This window comes from Leopardus geoffroyi, chromosome B2 (assembly GCF_018350155.1).
Source record: "Leopardus geoffroyi isolate Oge1 chromosome B2, O.geoffroyi_Oge1_pat1.0, whole genome shotgun sequence".
Lineage (NCBI taxonomy): Eukaryota > Metazoa > Chordata > Mammalia > Carnivora > Felidae > Leopardus > Leopardus geoffroyi.
The window spans coordinates 49,719,046-49,740,232 of NC_059332.1; the positions used below are offsets into that span (position 1 = coordinate 49,719,046).

General features: G+C 39.9%; 1 protein-coding gene across 2 annotated transcripts in view; it reads right to left on the minus strand.

The window, feature by feature from the left end:
* PKHD1 (PKHD1 ciliary IPT domain containing fibrocystin/polyductin) overlaps positions 1-21,187 on the minus strand; it is a 494,443-nt gene that overhangs the window by 323,584 nt on the left and 149,672 nt on the right. For both annotated transcript variants that reach the window (XM_045498517.1, XM_045498518.1), the window contains exon 36: positions 13,163-13,319. In XM_045498517.1, coding sequence (XP_045354473.1) covers positions 13,163-13,319 — 157 coding nt within the window. The remainder of the gene's footprint in view (positions 1-13,162; positions 13,320-21,187) is intronic.

Sequence of the window (21,187 nt, forward strand, 5' to 3'; positions counted from 1 at the left end):
CTGCTCAGAGTTTCCAATGGCTCCCACCACACTTGGAGGCAAAGCTGACCAAATCCTACAGGCTTGGTCCTCTCTGGCCCAGTCTCACTCTGCTCTCCTTCAGGCTCCCAGTCCTCTGTTGCACTGACCTTCTTACTCTCCCTACTTCACGGCCTTTGCCTTACTGTGTGCAAATCCCACCGACTGCCACTAAACTCCCTCTCCACCCACTCCATTTGCTTAGCAAATCGAACAAAAACTATAATTTACATTCTTGACTGCCTTCTTTAGAGAAATGAACTCTCTGAGAGCAAGAATTTTGGTCTATTTCATTCACAACCATAGCCCCTATACCTACAACAGTGGCTGGTCCATAGGGAACTTGGCAAGTGGTCAATAAATACATGTTGAATAAGTAGGAGTTGAAGTTACAGAAGTGAATGAGGTCTCCCAGGGTGCCTGGATGGCACAGTAGGTTCAACTTCTAACTTCAGCTCAGGTCATGACCTCGCAGTTCGTGAATTTAAGCCCCATAGGACCGGGCTATCTGCTATCAATGTATAGCCTACTTCAGATCTTCTGTACCCCTCTCTCTCTGCCCCTCTCTGGCTCATTCACACACTTTCTCTCTCTCTCTCTCTCTCTCTCTCTCTCTCTCTCAAAAATAAATAAAAACTTTTAAAAAAGAAGACATTAATGAGGTCTCCCAGGGAGATTGTGGAGAGGGAGAACAGAAGAGAGATAAGAGAAACAAACTGTCAAATATTAATATCTGAAAACCAGACTAAGGAGAGGAAGTAGCAAGATTCTTCGGTGTGGGTCACAAAACTTAGGTGAATTACAAGATTTGGAAGGTCCTAGTGACATAAGCTCTAGAAAGAATTTTAAGAACTAGGAAGGTGGTAGATGAAAAGATGTCATTATGTGAACTTTAGAAGGTTTGGGGGAGAAAGGGTGCAGAGCAAGAGTGCACTCCCTTAGTGGGTGAAAGCCAGGTGATAAAATGAATCCAGTGAGAATGACTCCAGGGTTAAGCAGAGGGAAAGTCAGACGGGAATGGAGGCAAGGCCCAGGTAGGCATCTGAGGACCTCAATTAATTCCATCAATCTATAACCCAAACTAGATAATTCATTGCTCAAAGCCTGAACTCCCTAAATTTGTATATATAAATTATTCCATTTACTTGTTTATATTGATGAATCCCCATTCAGTTTTTTGAGTCAACCTTAAATAATTCCTTAAAACATTTAGCAGCCTGGATCTGGTTACCTTTCCTGTAGTTATACACTCAAATACATAGGGAAGCCTCTGGAATTCTCTCTCTCCCTGGAGAATTGTAGAAAACTATCCATTCAGGGTGGACAGACCCCTCCTCTGCCTGGGTAAGAAGAGCTGGCTGAGCTATCGGGCCCATTACTGCACCCTACCGGACAGTGTTGCTGTAGGGGTGGGCATCAGGAGGAGGTGAGAGAGAGAGAGGGGAGAAAAGTAGTACTGGGGGAAGGCAGACACAGCCCAAAGCTGTGTTGGGGATGCACACAGCTTCCTTTGTTGGCAAGATCCGGATTAGGCTTGTGCCTGATCCACTGGAGCAGAGCCTAGAAGCCTTCGAGGTGGGCTTGTCCCCGGCCAGAAAGGCGGAAAATCAATTTGGCTGGCAAACGAGAGCCCCCAAGAGCTCAGTGCACGCTCCATAATCCTATCCACTAGCAGCTCAGGAAATAGATGCCTGAGCCCTCACATATTCATGGGGGATGTGAGGCATAAATCAGGCTTTAAGGATTGGGGGCGAAGGGAATGGACTCTCGGGCTGGTTACTAATTAATCAAGCACAGAACACCTAAACCTAGCAACCTGGGAGCAAGCCACACACACACAGGCACGGGCTGCTGCTGCTGCTGCTGCTGCTTTTCCTGATGTTTTTTTTTTTTTTTTCATTTCAATTAAAATAGATATCGAATGAAAATTTCCCCTTTAGCTGATGCTGCTTATGCATCCCCCCGTTCTTCCTTTAATTAAAAAACATGCTTATTGCAATACTTGCCGGAATCACTTTAACGGTATTTTAATTGTAATGTCTCTGCCTGATTACAAAAAGAAAATATGAACTCAAAAGTATGGGCAAAAGATGTTCTCAGGGTGCAGGAAAAGAATCACACACCTCTCTGAAATGGATGCCCCGTGCTAATTCCTTAATTAGCCCAGTATTACTGTCAAACTGGCAATGGAGACTGGGGGGGTGGGGGTGGGGGTGGGGTGGGGGGAATATCTGAAATAAAATCACCGACTCAGAGCCACACACTATGGCAGTTGGGAGAAATCATTTTCATCAGCTCTGATTTCCTTGGCAGGATAGAGAACCGCATGTAATGAAGAATGCCATGCTCAGGATTGGCCCTTGCAATGTGGTCAGCCAAGTTTTCACTGTTCTTTGCAAAAGGTCGCATAGCCTTTGGGAGAAGATTAGCAGGGCTATATTCATTGGCTTCCAGTCCTGACAATTCTATATGGCTCCCTTTACTGCTTTAGCCTAGTAGCTCTCAAACTTGAACATGCATCGAAGTCACCTGGAGGTCTCCAAACACAGATTGGCAGGTCTCATACCCAAGGCTGATTTGCTATGGGGCCCCAAAATTTGCATTTCTAGCAAGTTCCCACATGATACTGATGTTGATCAGGGACCACACTTTGAGAACTACTGTTCTAGGTAAATTAAGCCATTGCTCTAGGTGTCCATATTCTTATGCTGTATACTCTCATCTAAAATCGGTTGAAAACTACAAGGCTGGTATTGCAAATTAATTAACTTCTTCATTCATCCAACATTTGCTGTTATTTTCCACCCTTTCTGCTAGGTGCTGACATTAAAAAAAAAAAATGCAAAAAATACAGTCTCTACAGCCACAAGGTCAGGTGAAGTTTAATTGCCCCCGGTAAATAGAAACACCCTGGTTTTAGTGAATTGGCCAATTTTACAAATACTTGAGAAAGATAAAGATTGTCAGTCAGTTTTTACTTTTTGCTCTGAAACATAAAACTCATTAAGTTAACTTTATAAATTAATTAACTCTACACTAACTGTAAGGTGTAAACATATTCGTGGGAAAGAAACTACTAGAAATATTCAAAGGAACCAAAACACAGATACAAATAAATGCCTTCGTCATTATAGCTACTATCATCAATTGCTACTTAACTAAACCTTGGTTCCTTTCTATCTCCCAAAAAGCATCACTTCCTTTTTCCAACACAGCTTCTGGCATTTAAGTAGTCAAGTCCCTCAGCTGTTTCATGGATTTCTAAAAAGTCACTTAAAATCTCAGGGTGGTGGGGAGGAAGCTGTTTGTAAGGAGGAAATGAAAAGACCAGGGGAACAAAAAAAGAACAATCCACAATCACACAAAACAACAAAAACCGATCTTTTCTTTAAAGTCTATACCAGGCAGATAAAAAAAAAACTCTCTAGCTACCAAGTAACTCATTCATTCAAATGATCTCCTTCCTTCTATCAACATTCAATTAGCATGGACTCATTCACATTTTTTTTAATATTTATTTATTTTTGAGAGAAACAGAGCACAAGTAGGGTAGGGGCAGAGAGAGAGGGAGACACAGAATCTGAAACAGTCTCCAGACTCCCAGCTGTCAGTACAGAGCCCGACTCGGGGCTCGAACCCATGACCCGTGACACCATTACCTGAGCTGAAATCAGATGCTTAACCGAGTGAGCCAAACAGGCACCCCCAATCACATTTTTAATAGCCTTCCAACTTTATACATTTCTTGAAGCAGTTCAAAATGTTCCAGGTCTAATTGTTCTCTGACTATTGTGAACATAATTTGGCTATAGCATAATAACTTCACAAGTGAAAGATCACAGTTGTTTCCTCATAGTATTTATTTATTTAAAAAATGATAACTCCTACCTTTTCCTGACCCTCAGGAATATTACAGTACATGAGAAATAAAAGTAATGAAATGCTTAGTCTCTGATTTTTATATGTGTAAGAATCCTGGGTACATAAGCATCCCAGATTTCCAGTTCTGCTTTTGACCTTGATAAAGAGGATATGGAAAACATTAATCAAAAAAATGAGGTAAACACTTAAGGAGATGGGTGTCTGAGTGGCTCAGTTGGTAAAGCATCTGACTTCAGCTCAGGTCATGATCTCATGATTTGTAGGTTCAAGCCCTGTGTCGGGATCTGTACGGACAGCTCAGAGCCTGGAGCCTGTTTCAGATTCTATGTCTCCTTCTCTGTCTACTCCTCCCCTGCTCACACTCTCTCTCTCTCAAAGATGAATAAACATTTAAAAAAATTTTTTTTAAAAAGAGGTAAGGAGAGATCAAACCCTGAAGGACCCTATAAGCCATATTAAGGAGTTTAGGTTTGATTTTAAAGGCTAATGGAAAGTCAGTGAAGGCTTTTAAGTAAGAAAGTTTGAAATATTTATCTTTCATTACTGAAAATATTACAGCTTCTGTGCTAGGAAGGGACTGGTCCCTTTTCGATAGCATTTTTCATGTTACAACATTCAAGTTGTCAAGACATAAAACTGTAAATTGTTTAATATCTATCTATCTGTCTGTCTGCCCATCTATTGAAAGCATGTCCTTTCTCATAGCTATGGCTTATCTTTCATTTAAGGCTAATCAAGCATGTCTGGGACTGTTCTCTGGAGGTAAATAATGTAAGTCATTGTCTGATTGGGAAAAATAAGGGGTTTCAGAGCCAAGTGTCACCCACAGTAAAAAGCCTTTGTCTCTGATCTCCTGATACACAAATAGTAAATGAAATTGGTCACTGTCTGGACTAATCCACTAACATTTGAGAATACCAGGAAGGACTCTGATTACAGAGAAATCCACAACTGACGTTAATCTGCCTCTTTAGGTCAGAAATTCATTCATTAGTTCACTCATTCAACAATTATTTGAATACCTACTATGTGCCTGAAGATGTAATGTTCTCACTATACAATGGTGAGCAAAAACAGACCTGGATCCTACTTTCTTAAGTGTATAACCTATATCACCCATTCTCCAAAGGTAGAGGGAATTAAAAAACACACCTTAATATTAAATATGTAGTCACCAGCAAAAGACTAACATATGGAGACACACAAGGTAAAGAGGATTCAGGGTGGGTTTCAAAAAGGCAGGTCTGTCTGGGGTGCCTGGGTGGCTCAGCTGGTTGAGCATCCGACTTCAGCTCAGGTCATGATCTCATGGTTCAAGAGTTTTGAGCCCCATGTTGGTTTCATTGCTGCCAACACTGAGTCGGCAGCTTCGGATCCTCTGTCCCCCCTCTCTCCTGCTTGTGCCCTCACTTGCTCTCTCTCAAAGATAAATAAAACATTTTTTAAAAAAACCCAAAAATGTCAGATTATTTCTTTCTGGATGCTGACATCTTCACGAGGCTTCCTCTTTTGACTACTGCAAAACTCAGCCCATTCTGGAGCACCATGATTGGAAAAGTGGGAAGAAAGCACATTAACTCCTTTATTGCACTTCCCTCCTAACAAAGGGAAAAGAGTCACCATCAATTCCATTTTCTGCCTTGATTTGAGGACCAGCACCTTACTCAAAGCTAAAGGAGAATCTGTGGCTCCCTCAAATTTGAACTCAGGCCCTCGGTTTCCTGACCAAACTGCAATAAGTCAAACTTGCTGCGTTGTGTGCACATAATTATCCCATCCCCTGCCTTGAAGAGTAGCTATGTTTCAGCGGGGAGAAGAGTCAATCTCCTTTTTCCACCAACTTTTAATTACTTTAAACATACCAATTTGTAACAAATTTTACCAGCCCAAATAACCTTCTCATGTTGACCAATATATTATATACTTAAGAAAGAAGGAAATATTAATGCAGAATATTTCATTTTTATCAAAACTCCAGCCTGCCTGCGGTTAGATTTTAAATCCATGCTGATATCTGTGAGGTCGAAATTATAGGCACTGGGTAATCTGCCCAGTGACTCACAGAGACCGAATGCACACGGAAACCACAAGCTATGTCCCAGGGCAGTCCTGCCTCATGGCATTCCCAGATCACAACACTGGTAAAGCATTACCCCGAAGCCCGCACCTAGTGAAACTGAGGCTGATTGGGTGCTAACCACAAGGAACAAAGTGTAGAATCCTGAGGATTAAAAAAAGGCTGTGCTGGGTACAGCACCAAAAACCTCACTCTGAAATCCTCAAATCCTTTCCAGGGATGAAGAAATTCCGCAAAGAACTTAATAGTGGATCAAGAGAAGATAGCTCATCTCAACGAGCCAAGAATATTCATTTGCATACCACAGAAATCCCAAATATACTCAAGAGATCTCAGTACCTTCAAAACTGTAGACCACAAAAAATCAGAGAAAACAAGACCATATTCTGAACAGCACCAGAAAAACACACTTCCATTAAGTCAAAATAACAAGGAAAATGGAGACAACCAAATGGACAGACTCTGCTCCTGCCATCTCTGTATCTTTCCCTCTCCTGCCATAGAAAGAAAAGCACTTCAACATGTATTCTGAAGATAACAGAGGCAAAAGCAATACAACGTCCTTATTACCAAGCTAATTCTTTCAGTAATCCAGTTTGCTTTGTATATAGAAGCAGCCACTATCTGTAAATAAAATTGCAACTTAGGCCTGATATTTCAGCCATCTCTTCTGTTATCCCCATCAGTCCAGAAAACAAAACAAAACAAAACAAAAACTATTAATTGGGTGTTTACTCTGGACCAAGCCCTGTGCTGAGGGCTTTACAAACATTCCCTCATGTAATATTCAAAACACCCATCTGAGTTGCACAATACTTTGTAGACTTGCCACACAATAGCAAACAAGTAAATGATAGTCATCATTGTTACTGTTGCTGTCATTATAACAGCCATGACCCTAATGAGGAGAAATGTGAGATTTATGGAGGTTATGCAACTTGCCCAAGGTCACAGGACTAGTAAGAAGCAAAAACCAGATTCAGACTGTTTTCTCTGGCCCAAAAGCCTGCTAAGCATTTAACTGCTTTGGTATACACCAGTAGACCAAGAAATAGAAAATCACATTAAAGGAGACCAGTGCACTATTAAGCAGCAACAGAGACTAGAAATAAGTTTCTGCTCAAGCATTTTAAAGGGATGGCATTGTAAGTAGGAAGAAACTGAAATGTCTTCCTTCTGAAAGCCCAGAACCAAGGGAAGATGGGTTTCTAGAGTTCATTCCCCCACTGACCCTTTCTTAATCATTATTTCTAGGCCACTTTATGTCAAACTGCCTGGCCATCAGAAGTGAGAGAAATTCATTGCTTCATTCAGAAAATATGAATGTTTCTCCAACTAGAGACTGCAAACTCAAGATCCTTGTCCAGGATGCATAACAGCTCTGACAAGAGGGTACCATCCCTCCTTTGTTATTATGGCTCATCATAATTACTTGGGATAAAATAATAAATTTTAATTCAGCGATGCTTATGGCCGTCGGGCATCTTAACATAAAAGGACAAAAAATATAATTAATTAAATCAAAGCAATATGCCTATTTCCATCCCAGCTCATTAGTATTAATTGATTGGGTTAATTCTCTTTTGTGTTTAATAGTACCTCCTAAAAATCAATCTAAAAAAGAGGGAGAAATGGAAGGGAGAAGTAGAGATGGTAAGTAAATGAATGTTCTGAATATTTTGTTAATTAACTCAAAATATAATAAATATAGCTTACACTCTTATGGTCACAAAAATAATGTGCCACTTTTTAATGAAGTTCAGGAATCAGTACATATAGCATCATAAATAATGGCTAAAATTTTGCCTCAAAGAAATGTATAATCTTCCTCTCTAAGTTGTACTAATAAGAAAAGACTATCAATTCTATTTTACAGATGGAAATACAAGGAAGGCACAGAGAATTCAAGACTCTTGAGGGCCATATGTAGAGGTACTGTATTAGTTTTCCTGTTGTAGGGGCCTACCTAGTCTTCTACATATTAGAATGCTGGCTTCCATGCATGGAAAAGTAACATAGAAGATGCAATATTTTCATAAAGTAGTTCTAAATATAGTTTTTAGGTGATCTAATTTCACTTTTATGTAACACTAATCCTTTTCTTAAAGTATATATATTCTTCACGTAGAATGTCGCCTTTGTAATGTGGGAATGGAGGAGAAAGTGCCTCCACCAGTGACACTTTTTATTTTGTTTGTTAAAATCTTTTGAAAAGATTATTTCTGGCTTGAAACTTTTCATGCTTTATCTTGGCCCATAAATGATATCAGAAACCAAAAGAAAACTCCACTCAGCTATTTTTATGATACCATGAATGGGTATGAGAAAGAGAGACAGGGGTGCTGAGATGGTTCAGTCAGTTAAGCATCTAACTCTTGATTTCGACCCAGGTCATGATCTCACGGTTTGTGGGATCGAGCTTTGTGTCGGGCTATACACTGACAGCATGGAGACTGCTTGGGACTTTCTCTCTCTCTCCCTCTCTCTCTATCCCTCCCCCACTTGAGTGTCTGGCTCTCTCTCTCAAAATAAACTAACATTTTTTAAAAAGGGAAAAGAGAGTAACAGAGATTCAGAGACTGAATTACTGTTGATGATGATGACTCAATCTTATATTTGAATAAACTTTTTATTATCCCTCAAGTACTTTCACACACTGTATAGTCAAGACAAGATATTATAGGTTTAGAGCAAAACTAGCAACCAGATTTTTGAGAGTTGGAGTCCTTTACCAGTTCCGAATGCCTTTTAGAAACAGAAAAATAACTTACCAATGGATTTTATATTTCTCACAATTCAGAGTGGCATACACTTATATATAGGTATATGTATGTAAATATATATATTTATGTGTATATATGTGTGCATATATACATGTGTGTTTACATATGTACCTATGCATACATATATACCTATATATGTAAGAACAACTAAAGACAATAAAAGTTAGGAAAAGTGATAATTAAGAAAGCAAGACTTTAAAAATTATGCTTTTTAAATTTCATATGGGATCTGAACTCTGCATCATTTTAGCTGTCCATCAACCATAAGCACATGGTTTCATTCAACCATCAACACATACTCAGTATCCTACACACTGAAGAGACAGTAGTAAATAGATTGGTGAAGTCATTTGCCTTTTGGAGGTTATGCTAGCAGAGGAAGCAGACTATGAACCAGCAAGTAAATTTATAATATGTGAGGATAAATTGTTATGAAGAAGGTAAAACAAAATAAAAGGAAAGAGAATAGTAAGAAGTGGTTGCAATTTCTGAAAAGATGACCATCAAGGCCTCTCTAATAAGTTGATATTGTCTCAGAGAACAAACAAAATAAGTGAGCCAGCCACATGCATACCTGGAGGAAGAGTATTCCAGGCAAAAGACATTTTGGGCAGAGGCGTGAGGTATGTGTACACCTGGTAGGTTTATAGAAGAGCTGAAACAGAATGAATGAGGAAGACCGGTCAATGAAGGGACCAGAAGTTTGATAACGGTAAGTTTAGATTATTCCTAATGAAATGAGAAGACACTGGAGGGTGTTAGAGAAAAGAAGTTCAAGACCTGACATATTTTTAAAGGATGTGTACAATAAACTATTGGGGGGTTACTTTAGCATATGGCATAAGAGTCAAACACCAATGACTTAAACACATGAAGTCTTTTTCTTCAATCATGAAATAACTTCAGAGGTGAACAGTCCCAGTTGCAGTGTTACTACTGGCACCTCCAAAATCATCAGGATCCTGAGTTTCTTCCATCTTTCTGCTTCCCCATTCTGAATGAATCACCTCATTGTCCAAGATGGCAGCTGAAAATGTAGCTATTATATTTACATTCCAAGAAACAAAGAAGAGGAAGAAGCAAGGACAAATAGGGCATGCATCCTAATGGGTCAACTCTACTTTAGAAACTTTCCAGATACCCTGTACCACACCTCCCCTTGTATCTCCTTGATTGGCTCTAAGCCACAAGGCTATGTCTAACTAAAATGGAGGCCAGGAAATGTAGCATTTGGGCTGGATACTTTGTTGCCCCAAACAAAAATGGGGGGTCTGCTACTAAGGAAGACAAAGAATCAGAAACAGGGGAATCGATTACAGGGCCATTTGAAATGGTCCCAGCCAAAAATTATGTTGCTTAGAACTAGATTGGTACCAATGGATGTGTTGATCTATGAGACACAAGTCAAAGGTCCAGACAAGATTCACTGATGGATTGGTCATGGGATGTGAGAAACAGAAATAAGTCTAGGATGTTTCCAAGGTTTGGAGCCTGAGTCACTAAACATGAACAGTTCCAATAAGCAAGATGGATCCTCTGTGTATATGAATGGTCCAAACTTATCTCAGACATAAATGATAGGGTCTTCACCTCCTACCACCCAATCCTAATCTTACATTCTTGATACCCACTCCTCTGGAGTATTCTGCCTTACTGCTTGCAACACATATTTTAGAATTAGAAATTTTACTCTTTTGAGGTGCCTAGGTGGCTCAGTCGGTTAAGCATGCGACTTCAGCTCAGGTCATGATCTCACAGTTTGTGAGTTCGAGCCCCACATCAGGCTCTGTGCTGACAGCTTAGAGCCTGGAGCCTGCTTCAGATTCTGTGTCTCATTCTCTCTCTGCCCCTCCCCCCTTGCGCCTCTCTCTCTCTCTCTCTCTCTCTCTCTCTCTCTCTCTCTCAAAAATAAATAAAAATGTAAAAAAAATTTAAAAAAAAAAAAAGAAATTTTACTCTTTTGTATTTTCCCCCTAATTAGCTTCTCTAGTGATAATGCACATTTATTCACGTTAAGTATTAGTCTTCACTTTTTCTCATACCTCGTACAAATTCCTAGCCACTTAACAAGTATCCAGAAGGCATGGTTGAATCAAATTTGATCTGTGTGGCTTCCCTGTTATCATTCTTTCTAGAAGCTATGACCCATCTATGTATGATAAAAATCTCAGTTTCATTCCAGGCAACCCTGCTCTCTGCCAACAACTCCTGTACCTATTTGTACAGAAACCAGTGTCCACTACTTACCCTCACATTCCTACCAATGGCCCTACTCTCCAGGAGAAAGAGGGGATCCTTCAGATAACTCACTCTCCCTCTCCACAGGATAAGAGTTTACTCCTCTAAATCTAGCTCACTTATTCCAAGTAAATTCAGATTGAAATATATTGCCTGGACCAGGAGTATTAATAAAAGCCCTTTTAAAAGGTGACAGGTCGGGGCGCCTGGGTGGCGCAGTCGGTTGAGCGTCCGACTTCAGCCAGGTCACGATCTCGCGGTCCGTGAGTTCGAGCCCCGCGTCAGGCTCTGGGCTGATGGCTCAGAGCCTGGAGCCTGTTTCTGATTCTGTGTCTCCCTCTCTCTGCCCCTCCCCCGTTCATGCTCTGTCTCTCTCTGTCCCAAAAATAAATAAACGTTGAAAAAAAATAAAAAAATAAAAAATAAAAAATAAAAAAATAAAAGGTGACAGGTCAAGACAACTATTTGCATTATTCAGATGTTGAACTCTCCAAAAGTAAGAAATCAAGTGTATATTCCTCATGCCACTGCCTTTCTCTTACCCTTTACTTTCTGATGCCTCTTCTCCATCTTCAGTCTCTGGCCCTATCGCACCATTGCTTGATTGAACATTTACCTGGAACTAATGGGACATCTAGAGACTCAGTTGAGCTAGACTTTTAGCTGGAAAAGTTCTCCCAAATAATATCAATATAAGGCTAAGGCAAAGACCCTTGAGAGCCTAAAGGTCATCTCATCCTTCAGCAGCATTTGACTCCTGGTTAAAGGTCTACAAAGAACATTTTTTAAATGTTTATTTATTTTTGAGAGACAGACAGACAGACATATATAGGATCCATGTTATCAGAGCAAAACCTGATGCAGAGCTTGAACTCACGAACCGTGAGATCATGATCTGAGTCAAAGTTGGATGCTTAAGTGACTGAGCCACCAAGGAGCCCCTACAAAGAACATTTTTAACCTGAAATTATAAGTCTAAAATTTTCCTTTGTCATTGCTAGTCCTTAGGTAGTTGATGTCCATCAATAAGTCAGCATTCCCCAAAGCCACTGGTCATACACACACACACACACACACACACACACACACACACACACACACACCACACACACAAAGACAGGTCAATAACCTAAGCTGACAGACAATTTTTCCTAAAGGATACAAATTAACTGATTTGCCTGAACACTTCTTCCTTGATATCAGAAACACACACACACACACACACACACACACACACACACACACACACACCCCTTCCAAAATATAGAATGTGAAATGCCTAATCAGAAACCTGATTCCATCCATAAGAGACAGATATCCATATTACATTAGTTTATCCCCTTCAGAATATTTTATTTTCCCTTTATTTTCCCCCATGCTCTTACTTTAACAAGAACAAATGCCCTTGTAAGTGTTAAACATATTTTTTATAAAGAGTAATGTTTTAGTGCAGAGTTTTATAGCTACCCATAACTAATCACATTTCCAAAGCTATTTTCATTTGCCAATGAAGACAGTCACTTTGATAACCATTCCTTATTATCAGCCACTGAAGTAGGCAATGATTTTTATTCTCATTTAACAGATAAGGAAACAAATGCTCCAAGAGGTGAAATAAGTGACTTAGTCATTTGGTGATGTGGTGGAGAAGTTGAAATTTGAATTCTCATCCAACTTCCCAGACCCTAGAGCTATGTGGCCAGATTTTCAATAAGGAAGCCTATTTATATGACTTTCCAGGGGACCAGGAAGTCAAAACCACAACAGGGTAAGAGCAGGAAGACATTGCTTTCTTGGCAGGGAATTTCAAAGGCAGCAACATTAACCACTTTCAGAGCATTTTGCTATATTGTGGGGGCTTCCCTGGACAAGCATGACTACAAAGTGCCTGAATAAAGAAGCATATTCTTTGTTAACATTGTTAACCTTCTTTTATTTGAAAAAATAAAATAATTAAGCTCTGTGCTTATAAGAGTCAAAAGAAAGGGCCTTCATTTTGAACACTCTGACCACTTCTTCCTTTTACATTAAAATCTCAATTTGTTCCCAGAATAAATTCTCAACCAAGTGTTGGAACTTATCCAAAAAGGTCCCCTCCCTCCTGCCCCCAAAATGAAAGAATTATATATGGTAATGCCACCACTGATCTCCAAACTCCACAAACCTTTAATGTGCAGGAAGCTGAGGATGCTTGTGTTGGTGTCAAGCAGTAGCAATTGGCCATTCTCCACTGTGACATTGTCGCCATCTTGTGGCACTCTCTCAGGAAACCAACTGTGAGCCCTTGACCATCTCAGGCAGAACTGAAAGGAAAAGTTGCCCTGGAAAACAGTTTTAATGTTTTATTTTGTTTGTTTTAAAGCATAATAGTATGGAGGATCAATCTAAATGGAAATCTCTTAAACTAAAATTAATTTGCATGTAATGTTAAACGTCTCGATAAAATTAGTCACCCTCTCTTGACTAACTCAAAAAGGAATAAATACAGAAGGGGCAAAGTTACACTTGAAATGTCTCTGTGTTGGCCACTGGAATTCTCCAACAATGTGGTGCTGCTCATGTTTTCTTACCTTTTATTTTTCTCCAGGACAAGTCCCTTTCTACTGAATAGAAGGGTCGATTCCATTTTTTATTTTTATAGACATGTATTGAGTCTTGAACAAAAAGTCATAAATATCCTGGAATCGAGAGAATTAAAATGTTCTGGTTGATGGGTGGCATTTTGCTTTATGTAATTGATATCATTTTTCATTGGCTCTACTGCCAAGGGTCCTTGTTTTATAGGAACATTCCTCTTTCCAAGTCCAGCCTCCCACTCTGTCTCTTTTTGATATTTTTGTTGCCTTTCCCTCTATGCCTGGTGCATCAGTGCTGAAAACAAAATGCATAAATGAAATGCCCACTGACTTCAGAGGATAGCTTGAGTGAGTGATGGGCAGGGAGCGAGGCTGAGAGGGGCCCAGATAAAGAAGCACCCCCTTCCCACTCAGACTCCAGTCTCCCTCACAGAACTGTTGGCTTTTCTTTTAATTTATGGTCACACTGAAGTCACATGTTTTTCAAAAAAGGAATGTAAAAAACCACAGAAAGCAGTATTCAGCTCATGTAAGAGGCCAAGAACATGTCTAAATATCTTGTGCAGTTATGGGACTATAATTATGATAAGTATAATAAAATCAGAATAGAGAAGGTATTTCCCTCAAGGTAGTACATACATGTGTCTGCCTCTTTCCACACACTTCTTCCCACCCAGATTCTCACCAAATATGAAGCCTGAGTTCCTATAAAAGAACTGCCTAGAAAGTCCTCTTGTGAGGTGTAAGAAGCAGATGGGAGAAGATCATTAAGAAGGGAAGGCATGTTTATAATACCAATAACTACACCTACACAGAGAATAGTACCCTGGAGTATTTCTGAGAGAGAAAATGGAAAAGTGTGTACCCAGAATAGCCAATAGGTTTTCCAGGAGAGTGTACTGACCCCCCAACTCAATAGTCTTGAGTTGTATACCCAACCCAATTGCCAACAAGCCTTTGGGATAAGGAGAAGCAGTGTTTTTTTTTTTTTTATTCTCTACACCTACAAAGGAGAAAAAAGTTCATGACTCCTCCCAATTTAAGAGATGAATAAGCAGCACTAGCGCCATGAAAAGAAGGGGCTATACATGAGCATCTTTATAAGTCGTATGAACTATATCCCCATAATGGCCATCTGTAGACTCAAAAAGTATGAAAGAATTTTAGCTCTTTACTGATTTCACACTGAAGTTAGGCAAAGGGAAGTAAAATTACACAAAGTGGTCCTTACAGGCTATACATTATATGTTCTTAGAATCCCTTAATTCATTTCCATCAAATCTAAAAAAAGGAGAGGGAGGTGAATAGGAGGAAGCTGAAATTGAATAAAGTGGTGAAAAGGTGGGAGAGGCTAAACTGAATAAAGACAGTAAAGTCAACTTTAGAGAAGATGAACTAGATTATTGGTCACATTGGCTGGAAGTCCACTCTAAAAGAACTTTTGAATAAGCCTAACTAGGTTCCTAGAAGATCAGAAATGGAAAAACTCTAGAGAAATCCTATCTCTTCATTTTAAATGGAGTTTCTCAGCTTAGAACAGTAGAGAGTCCCTCAGTGCCACCATGATGGAACCAGAAGCTTAGGAGGTAGGGCCCAGGGAACCATCAATTTAATGATCCCTCAAATAACCACTTCTGCATCAAAGTTTGAGGATGAATTCAGGGCAAGGGCTAGAGGGAAGGAAGACACATCCCAAAAAGGAACCTGGACACTTCCTTCAAACCAGTCCCTGAAGCACAGGGTCTTAAGGAAGGCCAGCAAGCTGGACAAGATTAGGGTGTGGATGAGCTCTAATGAGTTTGAAGGATTCAACAACATAACTCTTCCTGAGACATTAACCTAGTGGTCAGATCTATACCCCACCTACAGAACAACAAGAAAAAGAGGCTCATGACTTTGACAGTGGAAAGATCTGGAACAATTAAACATTAATTAGGTATGTGAGGGAGTCAAAGGAAAGCAATTCCATGGTCTCTTGCATTAATTAATTTGAGATCATAATACTTCCAATTATCACTGATATCTGTTATCTACCTCTAAGTGAACTTTTAAGATAACTTTCTGTCTTGCTCTGAAGACCCTGTATATACATACACTAGCTACCTTCCATGTGTTATAACATCTTGGCCTGGCCTGTCAACCTTCAAAAATTGCTACACTAAACGCCAACTTGGCAAGTGGAAAGGTTAAATATTGTTATTTCCTCCTCACAGTTGAGGAAACAGAGGCTCAAAGAGTTTAAATGATGTGTCAAAGGCCACAGTGGTAAAAACAGATGGAATTGATACAGAGAAAGCTCCCAATTCAGGCCATTTCACTCACCTTGGTCTCTCCTGCAACACTCTTCCACAAAATCTCTGCTGGCTCACTCTCCTACTTCATTCAGGACTCTGAGCAAATAACACCTCCTACCCTACCTCCTTAATAAAATAGCACCTCCAACAACTCCCTCTCCCCAACACTGTTTAATTCTGGTATGAGAGCTTTAATTCCATGTGTATTTATCATCTATTGAGCTTACTCAAATGAAAGCAAAGACTTTGTGTATCGCCCCACCCCTAAAAAGTATCTGACATAGTAAGTGCTCAATGGAACTTGAGGGGATAATTTCCCAAGTGAATCATTTCTAAGTGAGCTCCTAATCCCATACATGCATTTACAGATGTTATACACACACATAAATACACATGCACATGAGTGCAACCACCTTCCTGATACAATAGTTAAACAAATAGGTGGAAACTAAAATACTTAAAAATCTGCACCCCATGGGTTTGGCATCCATTGGGTTTCACTCACATTCTTTCACAATCCTTTCTGCATTTTCAAGCTCTATTCAAACTTAAACCGAATGATGATGAGTGTATCTAAATCAAAACCCAAGACTCAGATTCCCTTCTCCCTGTGAAACCTTTTGTCATTTTTTTTTCATTTACCTTCAGTTTCTCTACTTAGTGTGGTATACCTCAAATGAACATAAATGTTAAGCATTATGTTTCAAGAGACCTAAGCTTCCTTGTGCCAAACTACTCTTTAATATAATAATGGTCCCTTGAGATGTATAAATTTTTGTTGATGATTCATGGTATAATACAAAACAGTGACTAAATACTAAAAGCTCTAAAGAGTTAATGCAGCCTCGGGGCACCTGGGTGGTTCAGTCAGTTGAGCTTCTGACTCATGATCCCAGGTCATGATCCAAGGGCTGTGGAATCTTGGATTGAGCCCTGCATCAAGCTCTAAGCCCTGCATCAAGGTCTGCGCTGAGCATGGAATCTGCTTAAGATCCTCTCTCTCTCTTTCTCTTTCTCTCTCTCCCTCCCTCTCTCTCTCCACCTCTTCCCTGATTGCTCGCTCGCTCTCTCTCTCTCTCTCTCTCTCTAATAAAAGAAATAATAAAATAAAAATAAAAAATTAATGCAACCTCAACTATGTACCAGCTACCTGGGGAAGTAGAAATGTATCACCATAATTGCAAGTTGTCAGTGAACCCGTAATTACAAACACACAATTTTAGCTCTTGACATTTTCAGAGGCAACACACTGGTAGTATCATTCCCCGTGTCAGTGGCAGCCCTGTGACTACCAGGGCAACACTCCATTAAACCGTGAGACTGGCACACTTTCTCATCACTATCACTTTGATCCAACCAAGCAAAAAAGAATTCTAAGAGCATTTAAAAACGTTTATTTTTGAGAGAGAGAGTGAGAGCAGGGGAGGAGCAGAGACAGAAAGGAGAATCCCAAGCGGGCTCCACTATGCCACCAGCGCAGGGCCCGACATGGGGCTCAGTCCCACTAACTACAAGATCATGACCTGAGCCAAAATCAAGAGTCAGAGTCTTAACCAACTGAGCCACCCAGGCGCCCCTGCTAAGGGCATTTTAAAAGACATCTTGTCAATATATCTGAAAGTCTCTCAATTGATGCCAACACGGCGTTTTTGGTGAAAACCACGTTTTGTGTCACCAGCTCCGCCTATTGGTCAAAGCAGTTTTCACCTCCACCTAATATAATAAGTTTCTTCCACTATTGTTCCTGACATGCTCAGCCATTAGCTTTAGTTTTCTTCTTTGAGATAAGCCAATCACTCATTCCCATCCTGCAAATGAACAAAACCTTTTCCGGGGTGCCTGGGTGGCTCAGTCGGTTAAACGTCCAACTTCGGCACAGGTCATGATCTCACCGCTGGTGAGTTCGAGCCCCACGTTGGGCTCCGTGCTGACAGCTCAGAGCCTGGAGCCTGCTTTGGATTCTGTGTCTCCCTCTCTTTCTCTGCCCTTCCCCCACTCGCACTCTCTCTGTCAAAAATAAATAAATGTTAATATCCACTTAAAAAATTTTTTTCCTCACAGGCCTATAGGGTGGAGGTGGAAATAGAGATTTAAGAACTATCCAGAATTCACCCTCATCTTTTACCTCAGCTCATATAACCCAAAATAAACCAAAAAATAAAAATAAAATAAAATATATACATATAAGTTTATGCCTATATATGTATGTTCATGTGTGCGTGTGTACATGTGTGTATATGTGTATATATACACATATATATACACACATACACACACGTACACACACACACACGCACACACACACACACATATATATAGGCACAAACTTCCCTGCCTCAGCTAGGAAGCTTATGCAATTTGTTTTCTTCTTGCAGCATATGTCAGCACTTCTCTGAACTTCGGGAAATGTGCAGTGTCTGCAAATCTTACATGTCACCTTAAATGTACTTGCGACACCACCAGAGTCATCTTGAAAGAAGTCATTGATCAGCAAGCTTGAGCACCAAGCAGAGCAGAGACCTATCTGTGAGCAAATGTGTTAAGCTGGGGTGCTGGAGGAGACAGAGGAGGGAAATCTCTCCAGTCAGTGTCTCCTGGATGACAAAGACAAGGAAGAACTGTTCTGACACCTTACCAGAATGCCTTCTTGAGCATGCAAGCTTTGGAAATAGGACAAAACAGGTCCCTGTGACCAACATTCTCTCTACCCCTGACCCTTCTTCATTTTCTCCAAAGTATTTATTATCACTGAAACATGTATATTTGTTTATACTCTGCCAACCACCAACAAAATGTAAGCTTCACAAGAGCTTCTTGAATTTCTGCTATATCCCCAGTTCCTCCAATGCCTGGTATGTACTAGGCACCCCAAAAATATATTTGAATGAATGGTCAGCTCTCATTAGGGCTCCTAATCACTATGCCATCATTTAAATTTTTTAATGTTTATTTATTTTTGAGAGAGAGAGAATCAGTGCATGAGTGGGGGAGGGGCAGAGAGAGAGGAAGACACAGAATCCGAAGCAGGCTCCAGGCTCTGAGCTCTCAGCCCAGAGCCCAATGCAGGGCTTGAACTCACAAACTACGCGATCATTACCTAAGCTAAAGTCAGATGCTTAACCGACTGAGATACCCCAGCGCCCATAACTATCCCATCATGTAAATTATCATTTTAATAACTGAAATTATCAGATATAAAGCCACAAATTTGGGGGGCACCTGGGTGGCTCAATCAATTAAGCATCTGGCTTCAGCTCAGGTCATGATCTCACAGTTTGTGAGTTTGAGCTCCACGTGGGGCTCTATGCTGACACCTCAGAGCCTGGGGCCTGCTTCAAATTCTGTGTCTACCTCTCTTTCTCTCAGCTCCTCCCCCACTCATGCTCTGTCTCTCTTTCTCAAAAATACATAAACATTAAAAAAAATTTAAGCTGCAAATTTTTTTCAACGCTCTTTCACATAGAAATATTTTTAATTTTTATAAAAACAAATTTATTTCTATTTTCTCTCATGACGTCCTCTTATTTTATGTATAGGACACCCTTCTTTCATTCTGACATAAACATCATTTATGTGTTCTTGATTTGTACGGTTTTATATCTGTATGTTAAGCCTCAAAGAATTTGGAATTTATGTTGGTGAGAAGTTTCCCATTTTTCTTTGTTCCCCCCCCCCAAATAATTAACTTTCTTCACATCATTTATTAAATAACATTTGCTTTCCCAACTAATAGTCTTGGCTATTTTAATAATTGTATTATAATGTTGGGTGATATTAAACTGGTTACCCAATTAAAATCCCAAGCCTTTTACATATGACCTGATGTGAAGTCATCTCTTCCAGGTACATGTGACCTTATCCTTCTTCTTAAGGTTCTCATATTATCATTGAGAAAAAGACAAATAGCCATACAATTAATATAAAGTGTAATAACTAAAGGGATAAACAAGGCACCATGAGAGTTCAACAGATTAGCTGCCTGACCCAGGTGGAGACTGCCTTATAGGTAAAATCCAGTTTATTAATCCCCTTTTTTTCTTCTTCTTCTTTTTTAATCTGAACACTGCAGATAAATTAACATGGGCTGAGATTATTTCAGCTGATTATGAAACAAAAAATGCTTATTTTACAAAAGTCAACTATCCACAAATCCAGGATTACAAATAGAGCCCCTGACCTATAATTTAATAACTCCTTAGGGAACAAAAAGGAAATTAAATTAGTTTGGCATAATTTGTTCTTACTGAGCTCATGCTGGCTCTAAGTGGTCACTTTCTTTTCTTGGTGCTTATACACCCTTCATGATTATGAGATAACATAAGAAAGTCCTTGCACACCATCCGGCACATTGACTACTCAAAGCCATGGCAACAATACCTTTTGCCAGAATTGCACCCAGTTCAAATTTACCCATTGTACCTGTTAGGAAACTAGGCTATTTACTAGCTTACCTCTCAGTTCTACACATATCCTATACCCCATTATTTTACAAGAAATATTGGTATTAACTTAATGCTTCTTACATATAAGTTATTTTCACACTTTTGAGCTTCAGGGGACTATTAGAGTCTGCAAACAGAACAAATTTACAGAGCCTCTCTTTATCTTTTCTTTCATGTGAATCTTCACATCTCCTCTTACAATGTCTCTTCTGAATTATAAACTTGAAGATTGTTCCACTTGCGAGAGAAATAATAATGACAATGATAGCTACAAATCCTTGCATGCATCTCATGTCCCAGGCACACTGCTAGATATTTTACTTATACTTCACTAAATTTTCTCAACTGAAAAACATACATAGTACTGTCTCCACTTTGAATTTACAATTTTTTGAATTTTAACAATTAATAATAGCTAACCATTTTTGCATGCAACTAACAGAAATAACCCCAGTGAATAATCCCAGTCTCTCTTCAGCCTTCTTGCCTGGAACTATGGAGCAGGTGGATCCCTAGATTCAACAAATATATATGGAACACCCATTGCCCACCAGAGACTGATGTAGGCACAAAACAAAACAAATCCGTGACCTCATGGAGCTTATATTTTAGGAAGATAAAGTTAAATATACAAAATGAATAATGTGCTCTGAAAGATGAGGAGGAGGAGGAAGAGGAAGAGGAAGAGGAAGGAGGAGGAAGAAGGAGGAGACGGAGAAAGAAGGAGGAGGGAGGAGGAGGAAGAAGGAGGAGGGAGGAGGAGGAGGAAGGAGGAGGAGGAGGAGGAAGGGGGAGGAAGCAGGAGAAGGAGGAGGAAGGAGGAGGAGAAAAAATAGGGTGAAGAGTATCAGAAGTGCCAGGGTGGAAGGAGTTATTT